Here is a 23511-nt window from a genome sequence, read left to right as displayed (position 1 = left end):
TAGTGCGGTGGCTGCGATATACGTAAACCTACTAACATTCGTCACAATGATTTTTGGAATGACTTATAGCAAGAGGATAATTTTTTGTTTTAGTTGCATAATATCAGTTAATGGAAACGCGTCATTTCGCAATAGTTTTTTTTATCATCATTTAGAAAATATCACAAAAAGTTTTGCGCAAATAGGTAATGGAAACCTACCCACAATTTGGGAAGTTTGACCCTCTGGCTCCACATTGGCCCTTCGATCCCTTAGCTGCTCAGTAGTCCGTAATCCCTCTGGCTCCACTGGGCTCTTTCGTCTCTCCAGCTCCATCTTGGTCTGTTGTCCCCCTAGCTCCACTATGGACTTGCGGTCTTTTAGCTGTGCTTGGGCCCTCCATCCTTTGGCTCCAGTGGGGTCTTCCCACCCTCCAGCTCCACTGTTATTTTCATTCCCATCAGCTCCATTTTGATCCTCTGAATCCCCAGCTCCACCTTGGTCCGTCAAGCCTGTGATGTTGCCCTGGTCCTCTGTTTCTCTGTCTTGATCTCTACCTTCTCCAGCTCTATTTTGGTCTTCCGAATCTCCGGCTCCGCTATGGTCAATGGTCCCCCAGGCTCCACCTTGAATCTTCATCCCTCCACCTGGACCGTGTATATGCTCCTTAAGGAGGGGGCTATGTCACGATCGCCGACTGGAGTGCCCTTGATATCCACCAGAGGGGAGTCCCCTCTTGTTTATTGTCATTCCAATATGGACTAAATTTTACACAACTTTCTGCCTGGACTCATCATCCCTGGACTCATATATCCCTGGACTCATATATCCTTAACTGCACACCCAAAGGGGTAATGCGGCCACAACATGGACTGTCTATTGCACCTTGGCTGTGCATTATTTTTCATTTTTTGTGTGTCTGACTGTCCGTACTGTACAGTGTGTGTTTGAGTGATAGAGAGAGAGATTCAGGTGGACAAGATAGCTAAACAGCATACTGCAATTGTCATATAGGCTACACTCAATTTCTTTAAGCCTTTTTTTTCTAGATTTACTCATTTCAATTAATAGCAAAATTCCATTAAATTGAATAATCCTTACATGTTATTCATATTATGAATTAAGAGAAAAAGAGTAGTTAAAATCTTAAATTTAAACATTTTATTATTATTTTTTTAATTTATGAATAAGAATCACATAATCTAAATGGTTTATAATGTTTTACTAACCTTTATTTTGTTTTTTACTCTTTCTATTCTTAATTCATAATATGATTCATATAGGGATTATTCAGTTCAATTTGATGGAATTTTACTATTAACTGAAATGCATAAATCTTGAAAAAAGGCTCTTTTTTTTGTTTTTAGTGTACCTTGAGTAAATCAGAAGTGAAAGGTTTAATAAAAGTTGTTAGAAAGATGTGGCAAGAGAGATGGGATAAAGGATGACATTATGTACTAAAACAAGTTGGCCATGACAGAGCTGGTTATGGCTACAGAAGGGATGATGCATTATTATCTCTGCTGTGAATTGGACACTCTGGTTTTAATAAATCACATCAGATGATAGGAAAACATGAATAAAGGTAAATAAATGTGGACTTCCAGAAACCATAGAGCATATGCTGATAACTGTATGGGATATGAAAGAGAAAGACTGTTAAAAGAGGAATTAAAATATGCCGGCATAAATTCTTTGACTACAGAATGTGATAAACAGTTCTTATGAAGGTGATAAAGCTCTTTTAAGTTTCTTGAAAGTAAAGTTGTATAAAAAAAATGTAGTTAGGCCTATGGCTATTTTTTACATTTTTGTATTGTTTCTTCCTGATATCATCGCATCACACTCCCAGTAGGTGGCGGAATATGGACCAAAAGCTGGTTTGCCTTCCGCCATAAAACATCAAAGAAGAAGAAGAAGAACAACAACAACAACAAGAGAACTCGGACGCGGAACGGAGCATTTGGTAAGTGTCGGATGGTTCCGTTAAGTTATTGTTATCTAGGAGTAATTTTAATGTCTTATACTTGTACTTGGACTCAGTGGTGCCTGAAAATCGCATAGATTTATTGAGGGAACTCTGGTTGGAGAGCATTTGAAGGTGTTTTCTATTAGTGTGTTCAGTGACTCAAAGAGTTTATCAATTCACTGACTACCTCAATTTAAATTCAATATTAACTCTTGAAACTTTGCAGTGTGCACGTGACTGTTGGTCCTCTTGGCAGCAGGAAAAATAAGGGTTTCATGCAAATAGTGAATAGATCGTAGTGGTAAAAAAAAAAAAAAAAATCTGTAAAGCAGTTCCGAAATTCAGATTTCTGTGGCTTTAAGTCCGCAGTGCGCTGTCGTAGTACGGTGACCGGGAGGCGACATGTTCGGTTCACTTAATTTTGTTGTGGCTACGATATATTAATTCGTGGGAACGTGATATTATGTTGTGGTCAAGAGATCATTTTGTCAAGGTAACGACATCCATAGCTTCCCTATGCCCTACTCACTCCAAAGGGCAGACATTTATAATGTACATTTATAATGAAGTTTTTAAAGGGGTCATCAATTGATAAGTACAATTTTCCTTGAGCTTTTGACATATAAGAGGTCATCATATTAAAAGAATATCATGTAAGTTTCAAAACTGAAAACTTCCTTGTTAGTCCAAAAACAGCTTTTATTGAAACCAAGTACAGAAAATGACTAGTTTAGGAATGTGTCTATTATGATGTCATAGATAGGTCTACCACTGTAGCCCCGCCCACTGATTCACGCTTGACAAGTAGCTAGTAGGTGAATAACTTATTTTTCTTTCTTTTTTTAGGTAAATAACATGTGACGCTAACACTGGATCGATCAACTAAGCAATAAACATGCCTTTGAAGATTGCAAAATATTGTGCAGTGCCAAGTTGTAGAAAAACCCAGTCGCTGCATAACCTTCCTTCTGATTCAAACATTAGGAATGCGTGGTTGAACTTTGTTTTTAATGAAGTTCCAGATCGCGTGAATAAGACACTGTGCGTTTGTTCGCTTCATTTCGCTGCGGATTCCTTTGCAAACAAGAAACAGTTCGACGCTGGATTTGCAGAGAGACTGAGATTAAAAAATGGTGCTGTGCCTTCTATACTGGATCCAACAAAAGCCGCGCAACACACTTATGTGAGTAAAAAAAGTTTTTACTGTGTCACTATTGCTTTGTTACAGATCATTTGATATGTACTGATGATTATATATGTGTGAAACCAAAATCACCAGTCATCAATGATTTCTGAAATGTAATGATTTATGTACAGTCAGATGTTCTTTGTCTCAAAATCATTTATTGCTGTAAATGTCAGTAAATCAAACCAATGACAAAATGGTCAACTTCACATTGTTTCTCTTAGTAGGATGAAAATAATATTTTATTTAATCTGTGATTAAATTATATATAGAAAGTAGGGATGTTAATGATTAATCAACGATAATACATTTAATTGATAAACTTATCAATTGTCGATTAAGCAGGTTCATGCATGTTCGTGCTGCTCAATCGTCAAACGTAAGGTAGACACGATGAAAAAGGAAACGAGCGCGCCGGGTTTATGTTTGGGACCATTTTACTATTAAGGTAAAAGAGTAGCAAAACTCGAGAGCACGTAGATGTGAATTTGAGAACTTGTCCATAAATATTCGTACTTGTACGCAAAAATTTACACTCACAGCTCCAATGTGAAAACCTGTAAAATAAAAATCTGAAATTGAATGTTGAAATATGCAATTGCAGACAATAGTCACAAACCTGTGAGTTAGTTTTGCATCTAATATATCATGAAAATATGTTTTAAATTGCAGTGACAGATTTGATAAGTTGCAAGTGCCTAATTGAGGTTGTACTATGAATCTGAATGAAAGAATTGCAACTATGTACTACAAGTTTTACACATTTTACAATCCTACTTGCCCTTTATTTAGATTAAAAACCCATCTCATTAATTTGGTGAGGAAGATGTCGTTTTGAGCAGCATTTGCAGACCCTGATGTGCTGCTGGCCATATGCCACTGCAGCAGACGCATATTGCAGTATAAATGCTAACGATTAAAGTCCCTGTAAAGGCAATTCTAAAAAAAAAATCGAAACGCATTATAAATGTTAGAAATGTATTGCTAAAACATATTACAAAGACTGTGAACTGTGAAGTGCTGAATTGTGGAGTTAGACCGTTAAACAGTTTTTCACCATTGCTGTGTTCCGGATTTTTGGGGCGGGGCTAAAACGGGGGCTCGATGACGCACTGGAGCCCCTGAGCTCCTGGACACGCCCCTACTTGATGACGCACTGGAGCCCATTCACATCAGTTTGCAACTCAATCGCGAGTTACTGTCAGTACTATTAGTTACTACAGCCTACAGTTTGCTAGCTAGCTATGCCTTCGTCACGGAAATGCGTATTACCTGGATGCGATCACGTACAAAACAGATCGGTGTCCTTATTTAAATTTCCGAAAAACTATCATATCAACAAGAGGTGGATTAATTTTGTGAAGAGCCACCTTGATGGAGAGCTGAGGATCACCGCCAAAACCCGCCTCTGTAGTGATCATTTTACACAGGATAGTTTTATAAACTTTCGTCGGAGACAGCTGGGATTCACTGATAATCCGCTGTTACTGGTGAATGTATCCGAACCGACTAACGTTATCTCCCGCCTCAGCCTTCATCCTCCCGTCGCGTCGACAACTAGTGCCATCATCGGCAGTGCGTGCCCACCAATGAGTGTAAGTTGCCTTGTGTGCTTATGTTATAATTATAGTAGGTAGTCCAGGCTCGAACATGTATGGCTTTGTAAAACCAATTAAGCTGCTAGGAGCATCCATTCCGGCTGTAGCGGTGACAGTTGAGTGTGGCGACGGCAGCTTTCCCGCGAGTGGGCGTGGTTTCAGCGCAGCCAGCGGACACGCCCCCAGCGTTTGAGAGCAGAGACTACTGCTAATTTTTTCCAGATTTTGATCGCTTATTTTATGTACTTGCCGGCTTTTTTTATCATTCAAATTTGGCTGGGTGGCTAATAACACATTTTTCTGTGGTGTGACAAACTCAGAACACATACTTAATTTTGACTTTACAGGGACTTTAATTGATCGTTAATTTAAACGACGATCGATCATGAGAATTTGTGTAAATTGACATCCGTAATAGAAAGCGATCAAAGAACACTCCCTTTACAATCGCTGGAGAAGCTGTCAATGAAACGGCGTGAATTTATCAGTGACTGAGTTCTGGACTCCAATACTCAGGAAACGCATTGAATCTGAGGGTAGTGTTGTCAAAAGTACTGACTTCGGTATCAAGTCGGTACTGAAATTTAAAAAATGTGACGATACCAGCATTTCCCTCTAGCATTTTGAGCGCTGTTGAATGGATTCTTAAAGGTCCCATGACATGAAATGTTCACTTTCTGAGGTTTTTTAACATTAATATGAGTTCCCCTAGCCTGTATACGGTCCCCAAGTTTCTAGAAATTTCAATCGGTGTAAATCGAGCTTTTGCTATCTTTCTCTGCCTTTGAGAAAATGGAGGCTCATACGCGCTGATCTTGAATCTCCTCTTTAGGACGTCATAAGGAGGAAATGTTACCTCCCCTGTCTCTGCTTTGCCCGCCCAGAGAATATTTTCCGCCCATGAGAAAATGCGCTAGGAAGTAGGAACGCGCGCGCGCGATTTTAGTTTGTCCACGAGAGATATCATGGCTTTTGAGCGAGCGAAGCATAACAATTGCTCAATAATTGGATGTACAAATGAACACCGAAGGGTCAATACAGAGCTGGGCTTGCTGAACGTCTGAAACCAAAGTCTGGATCACTCTCTTTAACTCAGCTACACACACCTCGGACAAGTAAGTCAACTAATATAAGTGTGTTGCTTTACTGTTTATGGTTACCTAGATTGTTACACGTAGAATGTGGCTGTAACATTAGCTATGCAGTTTGTGTGTGTGAATACACACACTGTAACGCGAGTGTTGTACACTTCTTTGTTATTTGGATAACCGTTTTCCTGTTGGTTATATGGCGCGCGCGATATCCGCATTTCAAGATCGCAGAGCTTGATGTAATTGTAATAAGATAAATACAGACATTACAGATCTCTCATGAAAAGGCAACAGTAGGTTAGCGTTAGCTACATGATAATAACTGTAAACCATCCGAATAAAGTACCGTATCCAGACATAATATTTTAAACTAACCATTCGGAAACGTCCTGCTGGAGCCGCTGAGTTGCAACTAATTCATCCGTTGCTTCTCCATCCGGATCAGATTCTGGGTCAAACTGAAATGCTTGAAAGACTGCGTGTCTTCGTGCCATTGCTATAACAGTTATCCAGCGTAAACATGCATGGTACCGTTGCGCAAGATGGTCAAGGCCACACCCACCCTCCACCTTGCGCCGCCTTTCTCCTCCTCATTATCATTTAAGGCTACAGACACAGAAACGGCCCGTCTGAAGGAAGCTCATTCTGGGACTGGCTTGTAGTGGCTATAATTCTGCACCGAGGCTGAATTTTTGGAAAGAGATTTCAGATACAGTACTAGGGACCACTAAGGCCTATATTAAAGCCTACAAAAAGTAGCATGTCATGGGACCTTTAAACACCTCTGATTGGCCATTGATTTCACGCACTCAACATATATCTGTGATTGGCTACATTGATCAACGCTTCAAAACCATGTTGTCTTCACTGAGCGCTTACACATTCACACGGGAGCATTTTAAAGCAGACATCTATCAGTGGATATATTAGGGATCCGCTGATAGGCGTCGGCTTTCAAGCGATCCCGTGTGTATCTGCACACGCTGCTGAGAGTGGCGAATATATACAAATATGGACTGCATGCTTTCCTCTCAATAACAAAATAAACACAACAAAAATGGCAACGGTGATTAAACATCAGCAAGATCGCGTCTGATCGTAGTGATGTGGATATGTTTGCACTTATTTATATAGCACTTTGTACAATATATGTAGATGCTTTAATGCAAGCAGCTTTACAGTATTACATTTATGTAAACTGTGTCATGCAGTCATGGAGTGGACTATGCATTTTCTGTTGTTAAATACCAGTGGTGGTGTAATGTAATAATACTTTGTTACAGTACTTAAGTATTTTTTGGGAGAATCTGTACTTTACTTGAGTTTTTATATTTGTCAGCTTTTACTTTTACTCCACTACATTTCCTAAATAAAATGTATACTCCGATACATCTCCCTGAAGCATATTCATTACTTACTACAAAATAAAGTCAGAAGAACACAGACTGCAAGCAAGCATGTTTGGTGAATCAGTGGTCTGGTGCTTGCAAGTTAGATGGTTAAATTCATTTGTGCAAACAAGATTGATTTTCTTGCCATTAGTGAAGGTGGGATAGTAGAGAGCGCGGAGGAGATCAAGTCAGATGTCAAAGTAGTGTGTGTGTACATTAAGGGTCTTCAAAAAGAGTTTATCAAGTTACTATGCGCAGTAAGTTGTCTCAATGAACTCAATGCGGGATCCCGAATTCAGTTCTCTTTGCACCTGAATGGTCAAATACAAACAACACAGTTGTCAAAGGTATCATCGTGTGGAGTAGAGGTGGGAATCTCTAGGCACCTCACGATTCAATTCGATTACGATTCAGAGGGCTGCGGTTAGGGTTGCAAAGGGGCGGAAAATTTCCGGTAAATTTCCGGAAAGTTTCGGTAAATTTCCATGGGAAGTTAAGCTGGGGAATTTTGGAAATATTCATTACCACGGCAACCGCTTGCGCGTCCACTCTAAAAGTAACTGTACACATAAGAGACGGATAGATACATTATTTAAGGTTATTTCTATTCGTTAGAATATTGATATATGAACTTGTTGTCAAGTAAGCCCCGTTGCGAGCAAGAGCAAAGGCTCTCTAAACTTTCAGTGTGCTGCACTGCTCTAGTTGACTTCTGCGCCTTCCCCCCCGAAAATGTCACGTTAATTTTGAAAACATAATTCCTTTTGTGGATCCTCTTGGTCTTTCTTCATGTTTCTTTGACAAATATCAGTGTCTCAGTCTCACGCACGCTGCACGCGAGTTAACCACGCCTACTTATTTACATGTCGCGGTATACACGGAATAAAAAAATCTGTTACGGTTGACATTTTCTTCCGCGGTAACGATATATACCGTCATACCGCCCAGCCCTACTTATGTGATAAATAGTTATGCTAGCTTATTTAGCATCTAACTTATCAGCTTGCTATCTACTAGATGAATACATTTGTATGTGATATTTGCAATTTAAACATTTAATAAATATATTTCCCCATAATATCATCAAAACTTACTTCACTTTGTTTAGTCCACAGGCTCAAATGTGTGCCTTCAATAGTCTTGTGCTTTGGGCTTCTGTACATGTGATGGAGGCATGCACAGTGCCAGTAGGGGGTGTGGTCTCAATAGCCATGCAGTAAGCAGTGTGCTATGTGCATGTGATTGAGGAATGGCATGGATATTCAAGTATATTTGATAGTGCTGTAGCGGTGCGTCGATGACGTCGACGCTTCGACGTCAAAATTACGTCGACGTCATATTTTTTGCGTCAACGCTTCTTTTATTTATTTTTTTATTTTATTTATTTATTTATTTTTTTTCACCATTCCCGGAGGTACAGCTCGCCACACACACACCGCCCGCCGTGTTATTCTGTCATGTTTTCTCCCTTTCTTTCCAAACCTCTCCTTTCTCTGCAGAATGCGATAAATCCGCTCAACCATTCACAGCGCACCATTCCACGCATTGTAAACAGTAACGGCGGCGCTTTGAATACACCCGGCATCCTAGTTTTCCTTATCTAGTTTGTACTTTTTGATCAACAAACAAACAAAAAAATTAATACATTTGACGGCATTGATGAACCTGTGGTGATTTCTACCGTAGGGAAGAAACGTAAGCCATCGAAATCTAATCATTTACGTGAGGAGATTAAGATGAGGCACGCGGGAGGAAGAGAAATGCCGACTGTTGCTTATTCTCAGACGACAGCGTCAAACTTCTGTCGAATGCTGACACGTTAACCCCAGGGGATCTTTTAAAAAACTTTCAATTCTTGTACTCAGTCAACGAAAACCGAGCAGGACCAAGCAGGACCATTTTACAGCTGATCGCCGTCAAAAAAGTTCAGGAGGTATTTCTTAGCGATGGCTGATTTAATGTAGCCTATGTTTAGTCCAGTACGTGCCTGTATATAAGATTAGTATTGACCGAGTTCAGAGGCTGTCATATGTGGATCAACTTACTTTGTTGTGTATTTTCAACAGTTTCAATATGAAAAATAACTTTTATATTGATTCAATGGATTAATTGCATTTTGAAGAAAAAAAAACAAGTGTCATGAATTTATTGCATTTTTGGGGAAAAATAATCCGTTTTTATAATAAATCTTTGAAAATCTAAATCTGGATTTGAATTATTTATGTTATTATAACCTAAAGATGCTATGTGAAAGTTTGAAACAGAAAATAGTGGTTTCCATCTTGCCACTTTCTTAGTGAAGAAAACACATTTTTTACTCAAATTAATCAAAATGGATTTATCACGTTTATACTATATTATTCAGAAGTAAACAGTGTTTATGTCAGTAAAAGAGTGTTTATGTCAGAATGTTTATTTTTAAACCACAACCTTCTAAGTGCTTCTTTTAACGATATATTTAACAATATCTTTTGCATTTCTCATCCAAACAACGTCAAACTTGGCACTGCACTTACTCGTGCCCAGACAGCTGTCGAGTTTGAAATCCATCGGAGTAACGGTTCGACAGAGATATGTGAATAACAGACAGGATAATTCATTCCAATTAGTCGTTAGATTAGTCGACTAATCGATAAAATAATCGCCCGACTAATCGTTTAATTAATAATCGTTTACCCCAGCCCTAATATTTGAATGGCATCTGTTTGTTTTAGTCAAGATTATGCTAAAATATACTTTCCTCAACTATATTTAAGTTCCCTATGAAGAGCCAACCTTCAAATTTGAAAATTCCCAGTTTATTCCCGTTTATTCCCATAAATTCCTGTTAATTCCCTTAAATTCCCATTAATTCCCATGGAAAGTTTCCATCTTTGAAAATTCCCAGAATTTTGCAACCCTAGCTGCGATGATAAAACAATTATCAATGCATCTTTGTTTTCTATACAGATTTTCTATTTTCTCACTGAGAGACTACTTGGTACTTTTAAAACAAAGTATTTGTAATGATCCATAATGAATTTACTTCCAATATATTTTATTAATTAAACAAATGGAAGTGATTTGGCAATAAATGTTGCGACAGAGTTTGTAATTCGCTTTGCCTTTTCTGAGTTGGGTGGAAGTTTTTAAGGTTGTCGTGGTTTCCACTTCAGCGCTGTTTGATCGGTCATGTATGGTTTATAACAGAATTCTGTGCCAAATTTGAATGCTTCCAATTAGATCTCGCTGCGATGTTATTAATTCTGCTGTGAATTCAATCACTTTCTCACTGGATCTCCCAGCGCTGTGTAATAACAGTGTCGTGTGATTAAGATCGGCCCACGAGTAAACCTGTTCTAAGCTTGCGCTGCGCTAAACGGTCCGTGCACCACATCTTAAACGAATAGTGCAGTTTCATTTCACTTTCGTTTCATTTGCCGTTTGATGTTTCTCGTATGTAACAGAAGTTGCAGCTCTTGTCAATTGGACAACATGGTGGTCACACCAGTGCGACCTCTTGTCGCCCATTTGTCGCAGTCGCAGTCTGGAGCCCTACTTGCATAAAGTGTGGCTCTTATCCAGGTCCTTTTCCCATTCATCTTCGTAAAGCCAAAGTTACGCTAATGCAGAAGGTGCCGGTCGGATTTCTCGCTCAACCATCATGCGTCTCTGTTATGTGCACAGCTGCACGCCACAGACTGTCCAGGCGCCTTTTGCGTTCCGTCAACATTATCAATTAACATTTAGAAAATCGATTTTTGACATTTGTGAGTTGATTCAGAATCGTCCACGTCCGCATCGCAATGCATCGCATAATCGATTTTTTCCCCCACCCCTAATGTGGAGTATCTCGCGTAAATACAGTAGATTATGGCTTAAATGAACGTAAACAGCTTGGTGAAAACCTGATGCCAGTAATTAGATCCAAGCATTCGGTCTTAAAGTGACAGCATCCTAAAATACTTGTCTGTCTGTCATTAATGTTAATCAAACAACAAAAGATGTATAAATGCATACATGTTAAATAAACCTACTAGGGATGGGTGATTATATTATCATTTGCGATATACCGGTAAAAATTCTCCTCACAACAAGAATTAGTCTTCCCGCAATATTAATGATTAGCCTAGTTGATGACGAATTTCTGTGTGCGATCCATTCGCAGTTGTTAGTTTTTTACATTTCAAACTTGTAATTGATTTAAATTATTACTGTGTTACAGTATGTTTTTTCAGTACAGTTGTACTATTTAAATATTATCTGCACTTTTACAGAAGAAATGTATATCTGCAACTTTTCCATTTCAGCAAGGGCTGTTTGTATTTTTACTTTTTTAAAAAAATAAAAATTCTTTAATGTTATAGGAGCCTATTTGATGATGGGCACGTTTTACTTTAGATCAATGTTTGTGTTTCTGAGGCTTTCAAGAATGCATGCAGCCATCACTTGAAGCCAAAAACAGTGGTGAATGGTACTACAGTGGGGAGAACAAGTATTTGATACACTGCTGATTTTGCAGGTTTTCCCATTTACAAAGCATGCAGAGGTCTGTAATTTTTTATCATAGGTATCTAAAAGGCCCCTCTATTATTCGGGTCCTCTATTATTCTCAATATATATTATGCCACTTGGAAATATTATAAGGAAACATGGAATTAGTTTCCATTGTTATGCTGATGACACTCGAGACTCGACACTCGGCTTTTGGTCATACCTAGAATATCCAGATCCACCAAAGGAGGGAGAGCATTTTCACATTTAGCTCCAAAACTCTGGAATAGCCTTCCTGATACTGTTCGTTGCTCAGACTTGCTCTCCCAGTTTAAAACTAGATTAAAGACGCATCTCTTCAGCCAGGCATTCATATAATATTTTTAATCTTACAGTTCAAACTACAATCCGGCCTCTAGTTCATAAACGCCAGAGGAGAACTGGCCCCCGACTGAGCCCGCTATACAAATATACTTGACTTGACTTGACTTAAAACAAAAATCCGGAAACGTAATCTAAAATAAAAATCCAGAAAATCACATTGTATGATTTTTAAATAATTAATTTGCATTTTATTGCATGACATAAGTATTTGATCACCTACCAACCAGTAAGAATTCCAGCTCTCACAGACCTGTTAGTTTTTCGTTAAGAAGCCCTCCTGTTCTCCACTCATTACCTGTATTAATTGCACCTGTTTGAACGCGTTACCTGTATAAAAGACACCTGTCCACACACTCAATCAAACAGACTCCAACCTCTCCACAATGGCCAAGACCAGAGAGATGTGTAAGGACACCAGGGATAAAATTGTAGACCTGCACAAGGCTGGGATGGGCTACATGACAATAGGCAAGCAGCTTGGTGAAAAGGCAACAACTGTTGGCGCAATTATTAGAAAATGGAAGAAGTTCAAGATGACCGTCAATCTCCCTCGGTCTGGGGCACCATGCAAGATCTCACCTCGTGGGGCATCAATGATCATAAGGAAGGTGAGGGATCAGCCCAGAACTACACGGCAGGACCTGGTCAGTGACCTGAAGAGAGCTGGGACCACAGTCTCAAAGAAAACTATTAGTAACACACTACGCCGTCATGGATTAAAATCCTGCAGCGCACGCAAGGTCCCCCTGCTCAAGCCAGCGCATGTCCAGGCCCATCTGAAGTTTGCCAGTGACCATCTGGATGATCCAGAGGAGGAATGGGAGAAGGTCACGTGGTCTGATGAGACAAAAATGGAGCTTTTTGGTCTAAACTCCACTCGCCGTGTTTGGAGGAAGAAGGATGAGTACAACCCCAAGAACACCATCCCAACCGTGAAGCATGAAGGTGGAAACATCATTCTTTGGGGATGCTTTTCTGCAAAGGGGACAGGACGACTGCACCGTATTGAGGGGAGGATGGATGGGGCCATGTATTGCGAGATCTTGGCCAACAACCTCCTTCCCTCAGTAAGAGCATTGAAGATGGGTTGTGGCTGGGTCTTCCAGCATGACAACGACCCAAAACACACAGCCAGGGCAACTAAGGAGTGGCTCCGTAAGAAGCATCTCAAGGTCCTGGAGTGGCCTAGCCAGTCTCCAGACCTGAACCCAATAGAAAATCTTTGGAGGGAGCTGAAAGTCCATATTGCCCAGCGACAGCCCCGAAACCTGAAGGATCTGGAGAAGGTCTGTATGGAGGAGTGGGCCAAAATCCCTGCTGCAGTGTGTGCAAACCTGGTCAAGAACTACAGGTAACGTATGATCTATTTGTAATTGCAAACAAAGGTTTCTGTACCAAAAATTAAGTTCTGCTTTTCTGATGTATCAAATACTTATGTCATGCAATAAAATGCAAACTAATTATTTAAAAATCATACAATGTGATTTTCTGGATTTTTAGATTACGTCTCTCACAGTTGAAGTGTACCTATGATAAAAATTACAGACCTCTACATGCTTTGTAAGTAGGAAAACCTGCAAAATCGGCAGTGTATCAAATACTTGTTCTCCCCACTGTACGCATATGAAACACACTCGATTTTCTCTCAAATGTTTGCTTACAATGTTTACATAAACACAGTTGGTTATGTCTAAAATGAGAGTATGACAGTATTAACGCAATAAGACTCAAAGATAACTTAGTCCAGTAACCAGGCGCTGTTTGACAGGCTTTTATTGCCTGTGTGCTTCGGGTGTACGTGCTCAGAAAAGCGCATGTTAGAACAGCGCATCAGCATGCAAATGAAATGTTTAACCGGTAAGGATTTAAAGCACATGCAAATAATGAACTTTTGTGAATTGCAGTGTCTGTGAGTGTAACTCTATCTCTGCGTTAACATGTGATGTGCATGTGCGTCGCGTTGTTGAGATGGAGGCACCAGAACTGCAACTGATACAATGCACTGTAACACATATTTATTCAAAAGCAGATCGTAGAGGCATTTTAATCATCCACAATCAAAAATCGTGGTATCGCACACCCCTAAACCAAAGTTCACCCACATGTCGGCTCTGCAAGCTGGACGCGCTCATATTTTCCGTCATGCTCACTCCCGCATACTTCTGAGACATTGGCCTTATGAATTTATATGACGGGCAACTGTTAGCTTTGTAGACAGCGAGTCAGCGATGACCCATATCCGATTCATGCGTTTACGCTCACCATACTATCTGAAACATCGCGCATGCTTAAAAGGTTAAATTATCTTGCATAGATGGACGAACGCAAAATATGATTGATGCTAGCTCTGTGATATATGCGAAGTTCGCCAAACGTCACCATGATTATGAGGCGGAGGAGGGCGAAAAGTGCCATCATTGCAGCCAGCGCATGTACTTCAGTGATTGTGTGCGAGAGAGATCTCAGGACTGGTGGGAGCATATCGTGGAGGGCTTTAACGAGGAGCAGTGGGTCCGAAATTTAAGGATGAGCAAGCCAACCTTTGATATGTTGTCAACGTTTGTCCACATTCCTCTCCTACGACGACACAACATTTCGTTGGGCCATCCGTCCCTTTGCAGATGCACGTTGGGGGTTGCTCTCGTCATTAAACCGCGGAGACGTAGCCTAATGCCTCAGAAAATCCGATCTGCCTGTTTACATGACATTTGCATTGGCACGTCTGATTTATTTCCACAAATGAACGAGGCCTGAAATCGATCTCGAAATATCCGAATGCGTGCGTTTTTTTTTACACGGTCATAGAACACATCCGATCTGTGTCACATGTGAGCAAAAAAATCGGAATTGGGTCACATTTCACTGACCGTGTAAACGAGGCCTATTTTTGCACAGCCCTACCCCAAGGTTACAATTACTTTTTGTGTCCTGTGTCAGACACAGTGGTCTCATTTAAGATTTAAAATGCATTTAATTTGTTGAATCATTGAATGAAGTGGAATTAATTGTATGAAGAAATGTCTGTTCTGTACTTTTTTTTCAGATCTGGTCCTCCATACCTCATAACAATCACTGCTCACACCTTCATCCAAGCCATTCCCAAATGAAAGCCGTTGTAAAGATGGAGGTTATTAAAGGGGACAGTGGTGATATTAGAAATTCAGAAGCATGTGGAGTGAAAGATAAAGATACAGAGGAACAAAGAGGTTGGTGTCCATTCTTGATTCTTCATTAATGATGGCTGAAAAACCTAAATGAAACATATTTTCTGACAGATGAACAGAATTGTAGATAGTAGTTAAAGATTCATAGCAAAAAATAGCATAGGACAAATAGAAGTGTGATTTAAAAATCACATCTAGAAAATTATATTTCCATTTTAGACTCGGTGAATGTGCAAGAGGAAAGTGAAGAATTGAATGAAATTGAGAAGAAACATCCGATTCAGAACATTCATGATGCCAGAACTGGAGAAAAAAAAGGACACACAAAATCTCAAAGAGCAAAAGCCAAAAAGACGATTACCTGTCCTCAATGTGGAAAAGGTTTCTCATGTAATTCAGTCTTTATTGTTCATACAAGACGTCACACAGGTGAGAAGCCGTTCACATGCCCTCAGTGTGGCAAGAGTTTCATAAATAAAGGAAACCTTAGTAGTCACATGCAAATTCACAATGAAGAGAAGCCATTTACATGTGATCAGTGTGAAAAGAGTTTCAAATGGTCATATAGTCTCAGAGTTCATAAGCTTACTCACTCTGGAGAAAAGCCATTTGATTGTGATCAGTGCGATAAGAAGTTTGTTAAGGAATCAGATTTAAAGGGTCATAGGAAAGTTCACACAAAAGAGAAGCCTTACTTGTGTTCTATTTGTGGAAAGACATTTTCATGGCTGGGCCGTTTTAAAGACCATCAGAAAATACACGCTGGTGTGAAAGAATATTTATGCTCAGATTGTGGTAAAGCCTTTACTACAGCCACTCAGCTGAAAGTGCACCAAAGGATCCACACTGGAGAAAGACCTTACAAGTGTTCATACTGTGAAAACAGTTTCAAGCAGTTAGGAGCCTTGCAAGCACATGAGAGAATTCACACTGGAGAGAAGCCGTATCAGTGCCATCAATGTGGCAAGAGATTCAATTGTTCCAAAACTACACAGATTCACAGTAAAAAGCACTGCCCAAAATTAAATGGAATGTCAGTACAATTATAATGCTGTTTGTTTATTATTATTTGGGTGGGGTGTTTTTAAATAAATGTGGTAATTGGCTGTCTTCAGAAAAGTGTCAATGGTGTTTCTTTTCTTCATACCTCTGTATAATGCTGAATAAAGTTAATAAAGTACATTTATAAGTGCAGTTCTGCTTTGTGTACAGGGGTAACCACTCTATTTCTGCGGTTCTATAAGCGTCACCTAGAGTTCAAGAGCGAGTTTTCATTCAGCCCATCTGCTGTTGTTCAGGGTAATTATATATAAAATACAAAAACCTTTATAATCATGCTTTTTTTTTAAATATGGTTTAAAGAAGTAAATGACATATGTTTATGGTCATATGATGTTACCAAACACTAAAAATGCTGGGTTAAAAACCAGCACTGGGCTGTATTGACCCAGCTGGGTTGTATTAAATGTTAAACGCAACATGCTGGTCTAATTTACTATTTACTAGTTGTTATACTGCTTGGTTAAAATTAACTCCACAATGGGTTGGCACCGTTTAAAGCACTTTTAATACTCCTCTCAAGCATTCAGTTCCCACTCATTGGTCCAGTTTTAAAAGAACATTCTCCTCACTGCAGGCAGTTTCCAAATTTCCATTTCCATATCTAATATGTTTCAGCCATTTTGGATTTTCATAACCTTCTTTTGTAAAAACTGATTGTTTGCTTACCATCTAATCTATCATCTATTAAACCTAGACTGTGAATGTACAAGAAATTAGTCCAAATTTACCATAATAAAACATAAACTGTTGTAAGGGTGGTCATGAGTACTTTAAAATTGTTACCTTTGGCGGCACATGATGATGTGGTAGCCGAGATATGCAGACTTCCGTTTGAGAAGCACCCCTTGTGATTTGCCCGCCACTAATGCAAAATTGAATAAACATGGCTTCAGTCATACTGTACTGATAATTGGTCCTAGATCAGTTCGAATGGGAACTTAGTGCTTATAAAAGCAAACACGGGACCTGCGTGAAGTTGGCCCCCCACCCAACGCAAAACACCAGCAAAATAGTCTCAATCGTTTGTGCACCGTTTGTGCTGCTTTGGTTTTTTAGATATTAAAATAATATTTATTGGTCATTCTGAGGTTACTCAGCTACCCCACATGCTATTTTGTCGACGTTTTGCATTGGTTGGGGGGCCAACTTCTCGCAGGGAAGAAATAAATTATTTTATCTACTGATTTGCATTTTGTGTTTGTTATTGTCTGTTGTGCTTAGTCACAGATGTGATTGCTTGCCTTTTAATGCCATATGTTGGTTCACGTATATGCATAGGGTTTCCCCTTAGGATTTTAAATGTGTACTGGGTCGTTTCATGTCTCCCTCAGATGGCTACAAGCTTTGCCTTCAGTGTTGGAGACATCGTCTGGACCAGCAGCTAGACCTCAACAATGGTCCTCTCACAGGAAGGTGGCACTGCCAGACCATCAACAGGCTACAAAGAAACTGTTGTACAGTTTCCTTTAGTTCCTTTAGTGCCGCTGCTATGGAGTTTGGATTCATGGTTAACATTCGCCAACCCGTCATACTGACTTCTCAGGACAATTAGGCTTGGTTATGTGAATCAGTTCACCAGGTGCCTGCCCAGGTACAGTGGCACTCTTTTTACTTCAGTACGAGGTGAGAGTGCTGCTGTCCTTTAGGCAGAGACTGCAGTCCTTCTAGCAAAGGATGCGATAGAGTCTGTCCCTCCAGCCAATGTGAAGAAGGGCCCTTACCTTACCTACAGCCCTTACCTCATCGTACCCAAAAGGGGTGGGGGAAACCGGCTCAGTTCAGTACTCGTAGATCCAGAATCGGTCTTTCACAGGTTCAAGAAGCTCACTCAGAGACGCATGCTAATGTGTCTCAGATACCAGGATTGGTACACGGCAATAGACCTGAAATGCGCATACTTTCATTTCTCAATCCTTCCTTGACAATGGTCATTTTCTTAGTTTCACCTTTGAAGGTTGGGCAAACCAGTACAAGGTCCTTCCCTAGAGGTTCTCCGTCTCCTCACGTCTTTACCAGAGTCGCAGAGGTTGCGCTTTCCCCATTGAGGGAAGTAGACATTCGCCTCCTCAACTATCTCGACTGGCTAATGCTAGTCCACTCTCGAGAGCTGTTGTGTGCACACAGAGACATGCTCCTCGAGCATCTAGCCAGATTGGGACTTCATGTCAACTGGGAGAAGAGCATGCTCTCCCCTGTGCAGAGCATCTCTTTTCTCTGTGTGAAGTTGGACTCTGTCACAATGACGGCACATCTTTTGCAAGACCATGCTCGTTTAGTGCTGAACTGCTTGAATTTGTTTAAGTACAAAACAGGTTTCAGGCTTAAGTATTTTCAGAGGCTCCCTGGGGTATATGGCATTCTCGGCCACGGTAACACCGCTTGGATTGATGCAGATCGCTTCCGCATTGGCTTTATTCCAAGTTCCAAAATGTGCATGGCACTGCGATACAAATCATGTGTTGTCACACATTCAGCCCTTGGACAGACCTTTCGTTTCTACAGGCAGGTGTTCCCTTAGAACAAGTGTCCAGATGTGTTGTTTTTACAAGACATATCCAGGACAGGCTGGGGCGACGTATGCAATGGGCATGCAGCTTCAGGCTCCTGGACAGGCTCTTGACTGCACGGGCACATCAACTGCCTAGAGTGTGTTGGCATTGCTGTTAGCCCTAAGGAGTTTTTGACCTTTGATCCAGGGCAAGCACGTGTTGGTCTGGACTGACAACACAGCGACAGTATCATATATCAACCACCAGGGTAGTATAAGCTCTCGTCGCATGCAACTCGCATCAACTTGCCTGTCATCTCCTCTGGAGTCAACAGTGACTGAAGTATCTGCAAGCCAATGCAACCTTAGTCACGCAGCGGACTCAATCTCACGACAAGTTACACTCCGAGGAGAGTGGAGACTCCATCCCCAGCAGGTCCAGCTGATTTGGAGTTGATTTGGCCAGGCACAGGTAGACCTGTTCAAGAATCCTCCTAGTGGTATTCCCTGACGAGGTCCCCCTCAGCATGGACGCACTGCCTGCACAAGTATGCATTTCCCCCAGTGCATTTCATTGCACACAGGCTGTGCAAGGTCAGGGAGGATTTACAGATTAATATTATTCTTATTATTATTATATTTACATATTTATTTTATTTAAAAACAACACCAACAATCACTGGGGCTTTACACATCTGTGGCCAGGATTTGAAATTTGATCTTCTGGCTCTCTGTCCCTCCTCCTCCATCTCTTCATTGAGCCTGAGGCTTCGAACGCCTCCAAAAGTGGACCCTCAACGCTGATTTGGCATTGGTGATCAGATCTTCTACTGTGTTGGATCTTTTACTGTCATGAAGATCTGATGTCTGACTTTAAGCGCTTCTGGACAGAGAACCCTCTCTCTCACTGTGCAGAGGACAGGAAGGATCAACATGACCCTTACCAGATGAAAGATGCTCTCATGTGGTCCTGAGACCCCGGCCTGGCTATATGCCTAAGGTTCCCACTACCCCTTTTAGGGATCAAGTGGTAACCTTGCAAGACCTAGCCCTATCTCTGTTGTGACCAGTGCGCGCTTTGCACATTTACTTGAATCGCACACAGAGCTTTTGAAGATCAGATCAGCTCTTTGTCTGTTTTTGAGGTCAGCAGAATGGGAAAGCTGTTTCCAAGCAAAGAATGGCCCACTGGATTGTGGATGCCATTCTCCTGGCCTACCAGGCTCAGGGTTTACCGTGCACCTTGGGAATGAGGGCTCACTCCACTAGGGGCGTCGCAGGCTTTTCTGCTTCAGTGAATGTTGCATCTTTACATTTGTAGAGCAGCAGGCTGGGCTACACCTGACACTTTTGTGAGATTTAAAAATCTCTATATTGATCCAGTTTTGTCCAGTGTTCTTGGTACTAACAAATGAACCAACAACTGGTAGAGGGTAGTGCTTGCGTGTCAGTGCCTTTTCCCTCTCTGAGGTGATAATGTGTGCTTTTTAGGTCGAAGTAAAGTTTCCCATTATTGGTGAACCTTGGACCACCTTTTCTCCATAATTAAGCCAAGATGCATTATTGGCTCCTCAGCAACCTGAATGAGTGAAGCACGCTGGCCCTCTTTTATACCCAAATGTCTGGGGAGTGACCAGACTTAAATTTCACTCGCCAATTGTATAGTGTCTGTATTTTGACGCAACGTCTCCGTTCCCTCCATCAGAGAATGAGGGTTACAACAGTAATCAAGACATTTTCCACCTTTTTATGAATTAACTCTTTCCCCACCATTGACACAATTTTCTGTCCTTTATGAGACAAGGCTTCCCCACCATTGATGGAATTTTCCCGCTATCCGTGTTTTCACTGTACGATAAAGGGCACTATTAGGCATCTTCTGGAAGAGTACAGAATCTCCAGATCAAAAGACACGTGAATAAGAAACAGAAACAAGCGATAGCATATGTAAGCAGATGCATATGTAAAAAAAACACCATCATCATTACACAGCATATAAATCAAAACTGCCTAATGTACCTGTGGCGAGCAGAACGAGGCAGAGGGCTGTGAGAGAGCGGCGCAAGGCCGGTGGCGTGATTACTGATGAGCGACACCTGCGCGACGCACTGGTCTCGTATCTCTCACGGAGGAGCGGAAGCATAAAAGGAGGAGCGACGACAGTGGAGATTGAGAGAGGAACAGGCCTGGACTTATGTTTTGTTTTATTACATGTGACAGCAGTCATCCATGAGGGGCTGCTGTCTTTTACTTTCGTTTTGTATTTGTTTTATTTTTGGTATTAAAATGTGTGTTAACGTCCGCTGGTTCCCGCCTCCTCCTTCCCACAACACCTAACCTTGTTACAGTTACCGAATGACATGTCGACCTAGGACGAGGACTGTGCAAGCTTTGGGGGTGTTGATGGACTCAATCTACTCCATCTAAGGCTGGGTGATTTTCCCAAAAAAATCATATCACGATCTTACAACACAAAATCATGATCCACAATCTGAATCACGATCTTCCCAATTTTGAGATGTTCTATAGAGAATATCCAGACTGGAACAAGCCTATTGATTTATCTCTTTGTACCATTTAAAACACCATACTGAATTAAAGAATGAGTTGTCAAAATAGTCATTAAATAAAGTTTAACTTTATTTTAAATATTAAAGTTGTAATTAGTATATATATATCAGTAGATAAACAATAGATAAACATTAAATAACACAAGATCTTAAAGTACTCAGAATTTGCAGTAGTAAAATGTACAAACTTATGAAGTTTACAAAGGTATGAACTTTTCAAAGTCTTCAAGTGGCAATCAGCACCCAATAGATAATAATATATAAAATAACAGATTTTTCCAGTGCTCAGAACTCAACGTGAAAAAAAAAAAAATGCAGTAGTAAAAGACTTTTTTCTGTGAAAAGGGGAAACAAATGGCCAATTAAAATAAGTTCAGACCATCATATCATGAACAAAAGATAAACAGAACTGTTGTCTCTCTTGAGCAATTTAATAAATATTTTGTTATATATAATGTTGGCTTAAGACCACTTGAGTTATTTTTAATAACAAAAAAAAAATGTGATCTTGACTTGATCATATATTTATATTAAGTAGTATTTTTACATTTAGCTAAGGCTATTTTGCATTACTCACCTATGGCTAGATGCAGTCTGTGGCCAATGCATGGCAGGCGAGTCCAGTTATTGAACTGCAAGGCCTTCACCATTTTTGTACCAATGTCTGTTTTTATGCAGGACATTTGTTCTTCGCTTGGACTCCAAGATTCTAGTGCATCCTTCAGGTCGTGAGCAATTAGCTCCCCAGTGTGGTCTTCAGGGTAGTAGTTTGTTTGAAGACATGCACTCTTTAGCTTCCAGTCTTCAACAATAAATGGATAGTTAGACTCGGGTACGGCTCAGCTGTACGACTGGACCATAAGTTACTCATCGTTGCAAAAAATTATCCATGCTTTATTTGTGCAGTGACTCTCTGTCGGCATTCATTATACATATGGGGAATGGCAGTATTAGAAACATATTTGCGACTTGGCAATTCATACCGTGTCTCTAAAGTTTGAATCAGTCTTTTAAATACCACGTTTTCCACGGAGTTGAATGGCACCATATCTTTAGCCAAGTAGAATGTGATCGCCTCCGTCTCCTCTTTCCATCATTAGCTGCTTTTGTCATATTTTTTCGACTGCTCTAATGTGTCGGTCAACGATATCTTATGTGTAATTTTGAATATTGAAGACAGTGGACAAAGTTAAGACTCTTGATGAATTCAAAACCAAGAAGGTTTATATCTTAAAGCTGAAGGGAGCAAGTGCCTAAGTGTAGAAAATTTCTGTAAAAAATAAATAGCCTAATTTTTTACAAAAATGTCTCACTTAATTATTCAATGTTGATATTGATATTCATAAATAAGCGACAACTCATGGTACCATCACAGAGAGACACACAATCACTCTCCAAGAACATTTTTATTCACGGTTCATGATCTCCCTACCTTCTTCTGGAATGCAGAATCCCTGACAACATTCAAAAGATAGCTGAAAACTCATCTCTTCTGTGAGCACTTAACCTCATAAAAAAAATTATATCCTTTCCTTTTCCTTTAATCCCTCCCTTGTCTAGCTTATGCTACTCTAAGCAACATCTGAAACTTTATATTTTGAGCACTTCTTGCGTTGTTTGCCTCTTCATGATGAATCGCTTGCTGTATTCCTCATTTGTAAGTCACTTTGGATAAAGGTGTCTGCTACTGTAAATGTAAATATTGTTGTGCAGTTCAGAATAAAATGTTACTTTAATGTTGGGGAGTGGGTTGTGGGAGGCCTGAGATCCTGACTTTGCTTGGGGCCCCCAAAATGGTAAACCCGCCCCTGACAGTGACAATGAAGAATCATCAAGAAAAAGAAAAAGCAGTGGGTAATTTTGGATCAGTGTTCAGAAGATCTGTCAACAAGTCCCAGGCCGAGGACCAAAACCGCTCAATTCGAGAACGGTCCCAAAACATATGCATTGCACCTGGACTTTCGCTGCTACACAGGTGACTTTTTATCTTTTTATCTTATACAATAAACAAGGAGTGGCGTTTGCCTTATAAATGAACTTATAATGGATTTTTTTTGAGGTAGCAAAACAATTCCCCCAGACAGTGTCCCAATTAATCATGTTAATGTTAAGTTATCTCTCTCCCAGAAGTTTTGAAAACTATTGTACCACAAGTG

General features: G+C 40.3%; 1 protein-coding gene across 3 annotated transcripts; it reads left to right on the top strand.

The window, feature by feature from the left end:
* Positions 1 to 1305: 1305 nt before the first annotated feature.
* On the top strand, positions 1306 to 21086 carry LOC311086233 (uncharacterized protein). Of its 3 annotated transcripts, XM_084119014.1 has the most exons (6): positions 1338 to 1945; positions 2795 to 3131; positions 15115 to 15277; positions 15455 to 15664; positions 16448 to 16534; positions 17629 to 21086. In XM_084119014.1, the coding sequence occupies exons 2-6, from the start codon at positions 2844 to 2846 to the stop codon at positions 17847 to 17849; spliced, it is 969 nt and encodes a 322-aa protein (XP_083975140.1). In that variant the 5' UTR covers positions 1338 to 1945; positions 2795 to 2843; the 3' UTR covers positions 17850 to 21086. The 3 variants fall into 3 exon arrangements, with proteins under 3 accessions (XP_083975141.1, XP_083975140.1, XP_083975139.1); XM_084119015.1 differs by lacking the exon at positions 15455 to 15664 and having other exon boundaries at positions 1306 to 1945; XM_084119013.1 differs by lacking the exons at positions 16448 to 16534; positions 17629 to 21086 and having other exon boundaries at positions 1375 to 1945; positions 15455 to 16429.
* Positions 21087 to 23511: the final 2425 nt, after the last annotated feature.

Source organism: Abramis brama, assembly GCF_963993115.1.
Source record: "Abramis brama genome assembly, chromosome: 7".
Classification (NCBI taxonomy): Eukaryota; Metazoa; Chordata; class Actinopteri; order Cypriniformes; family Leuciscidae; genus Abramis; species Abramis brama.
Note: the sequence above shows the minus strand (reverse complement) of the source record. Positions and strands in the feature narration are given on the sequence as shown.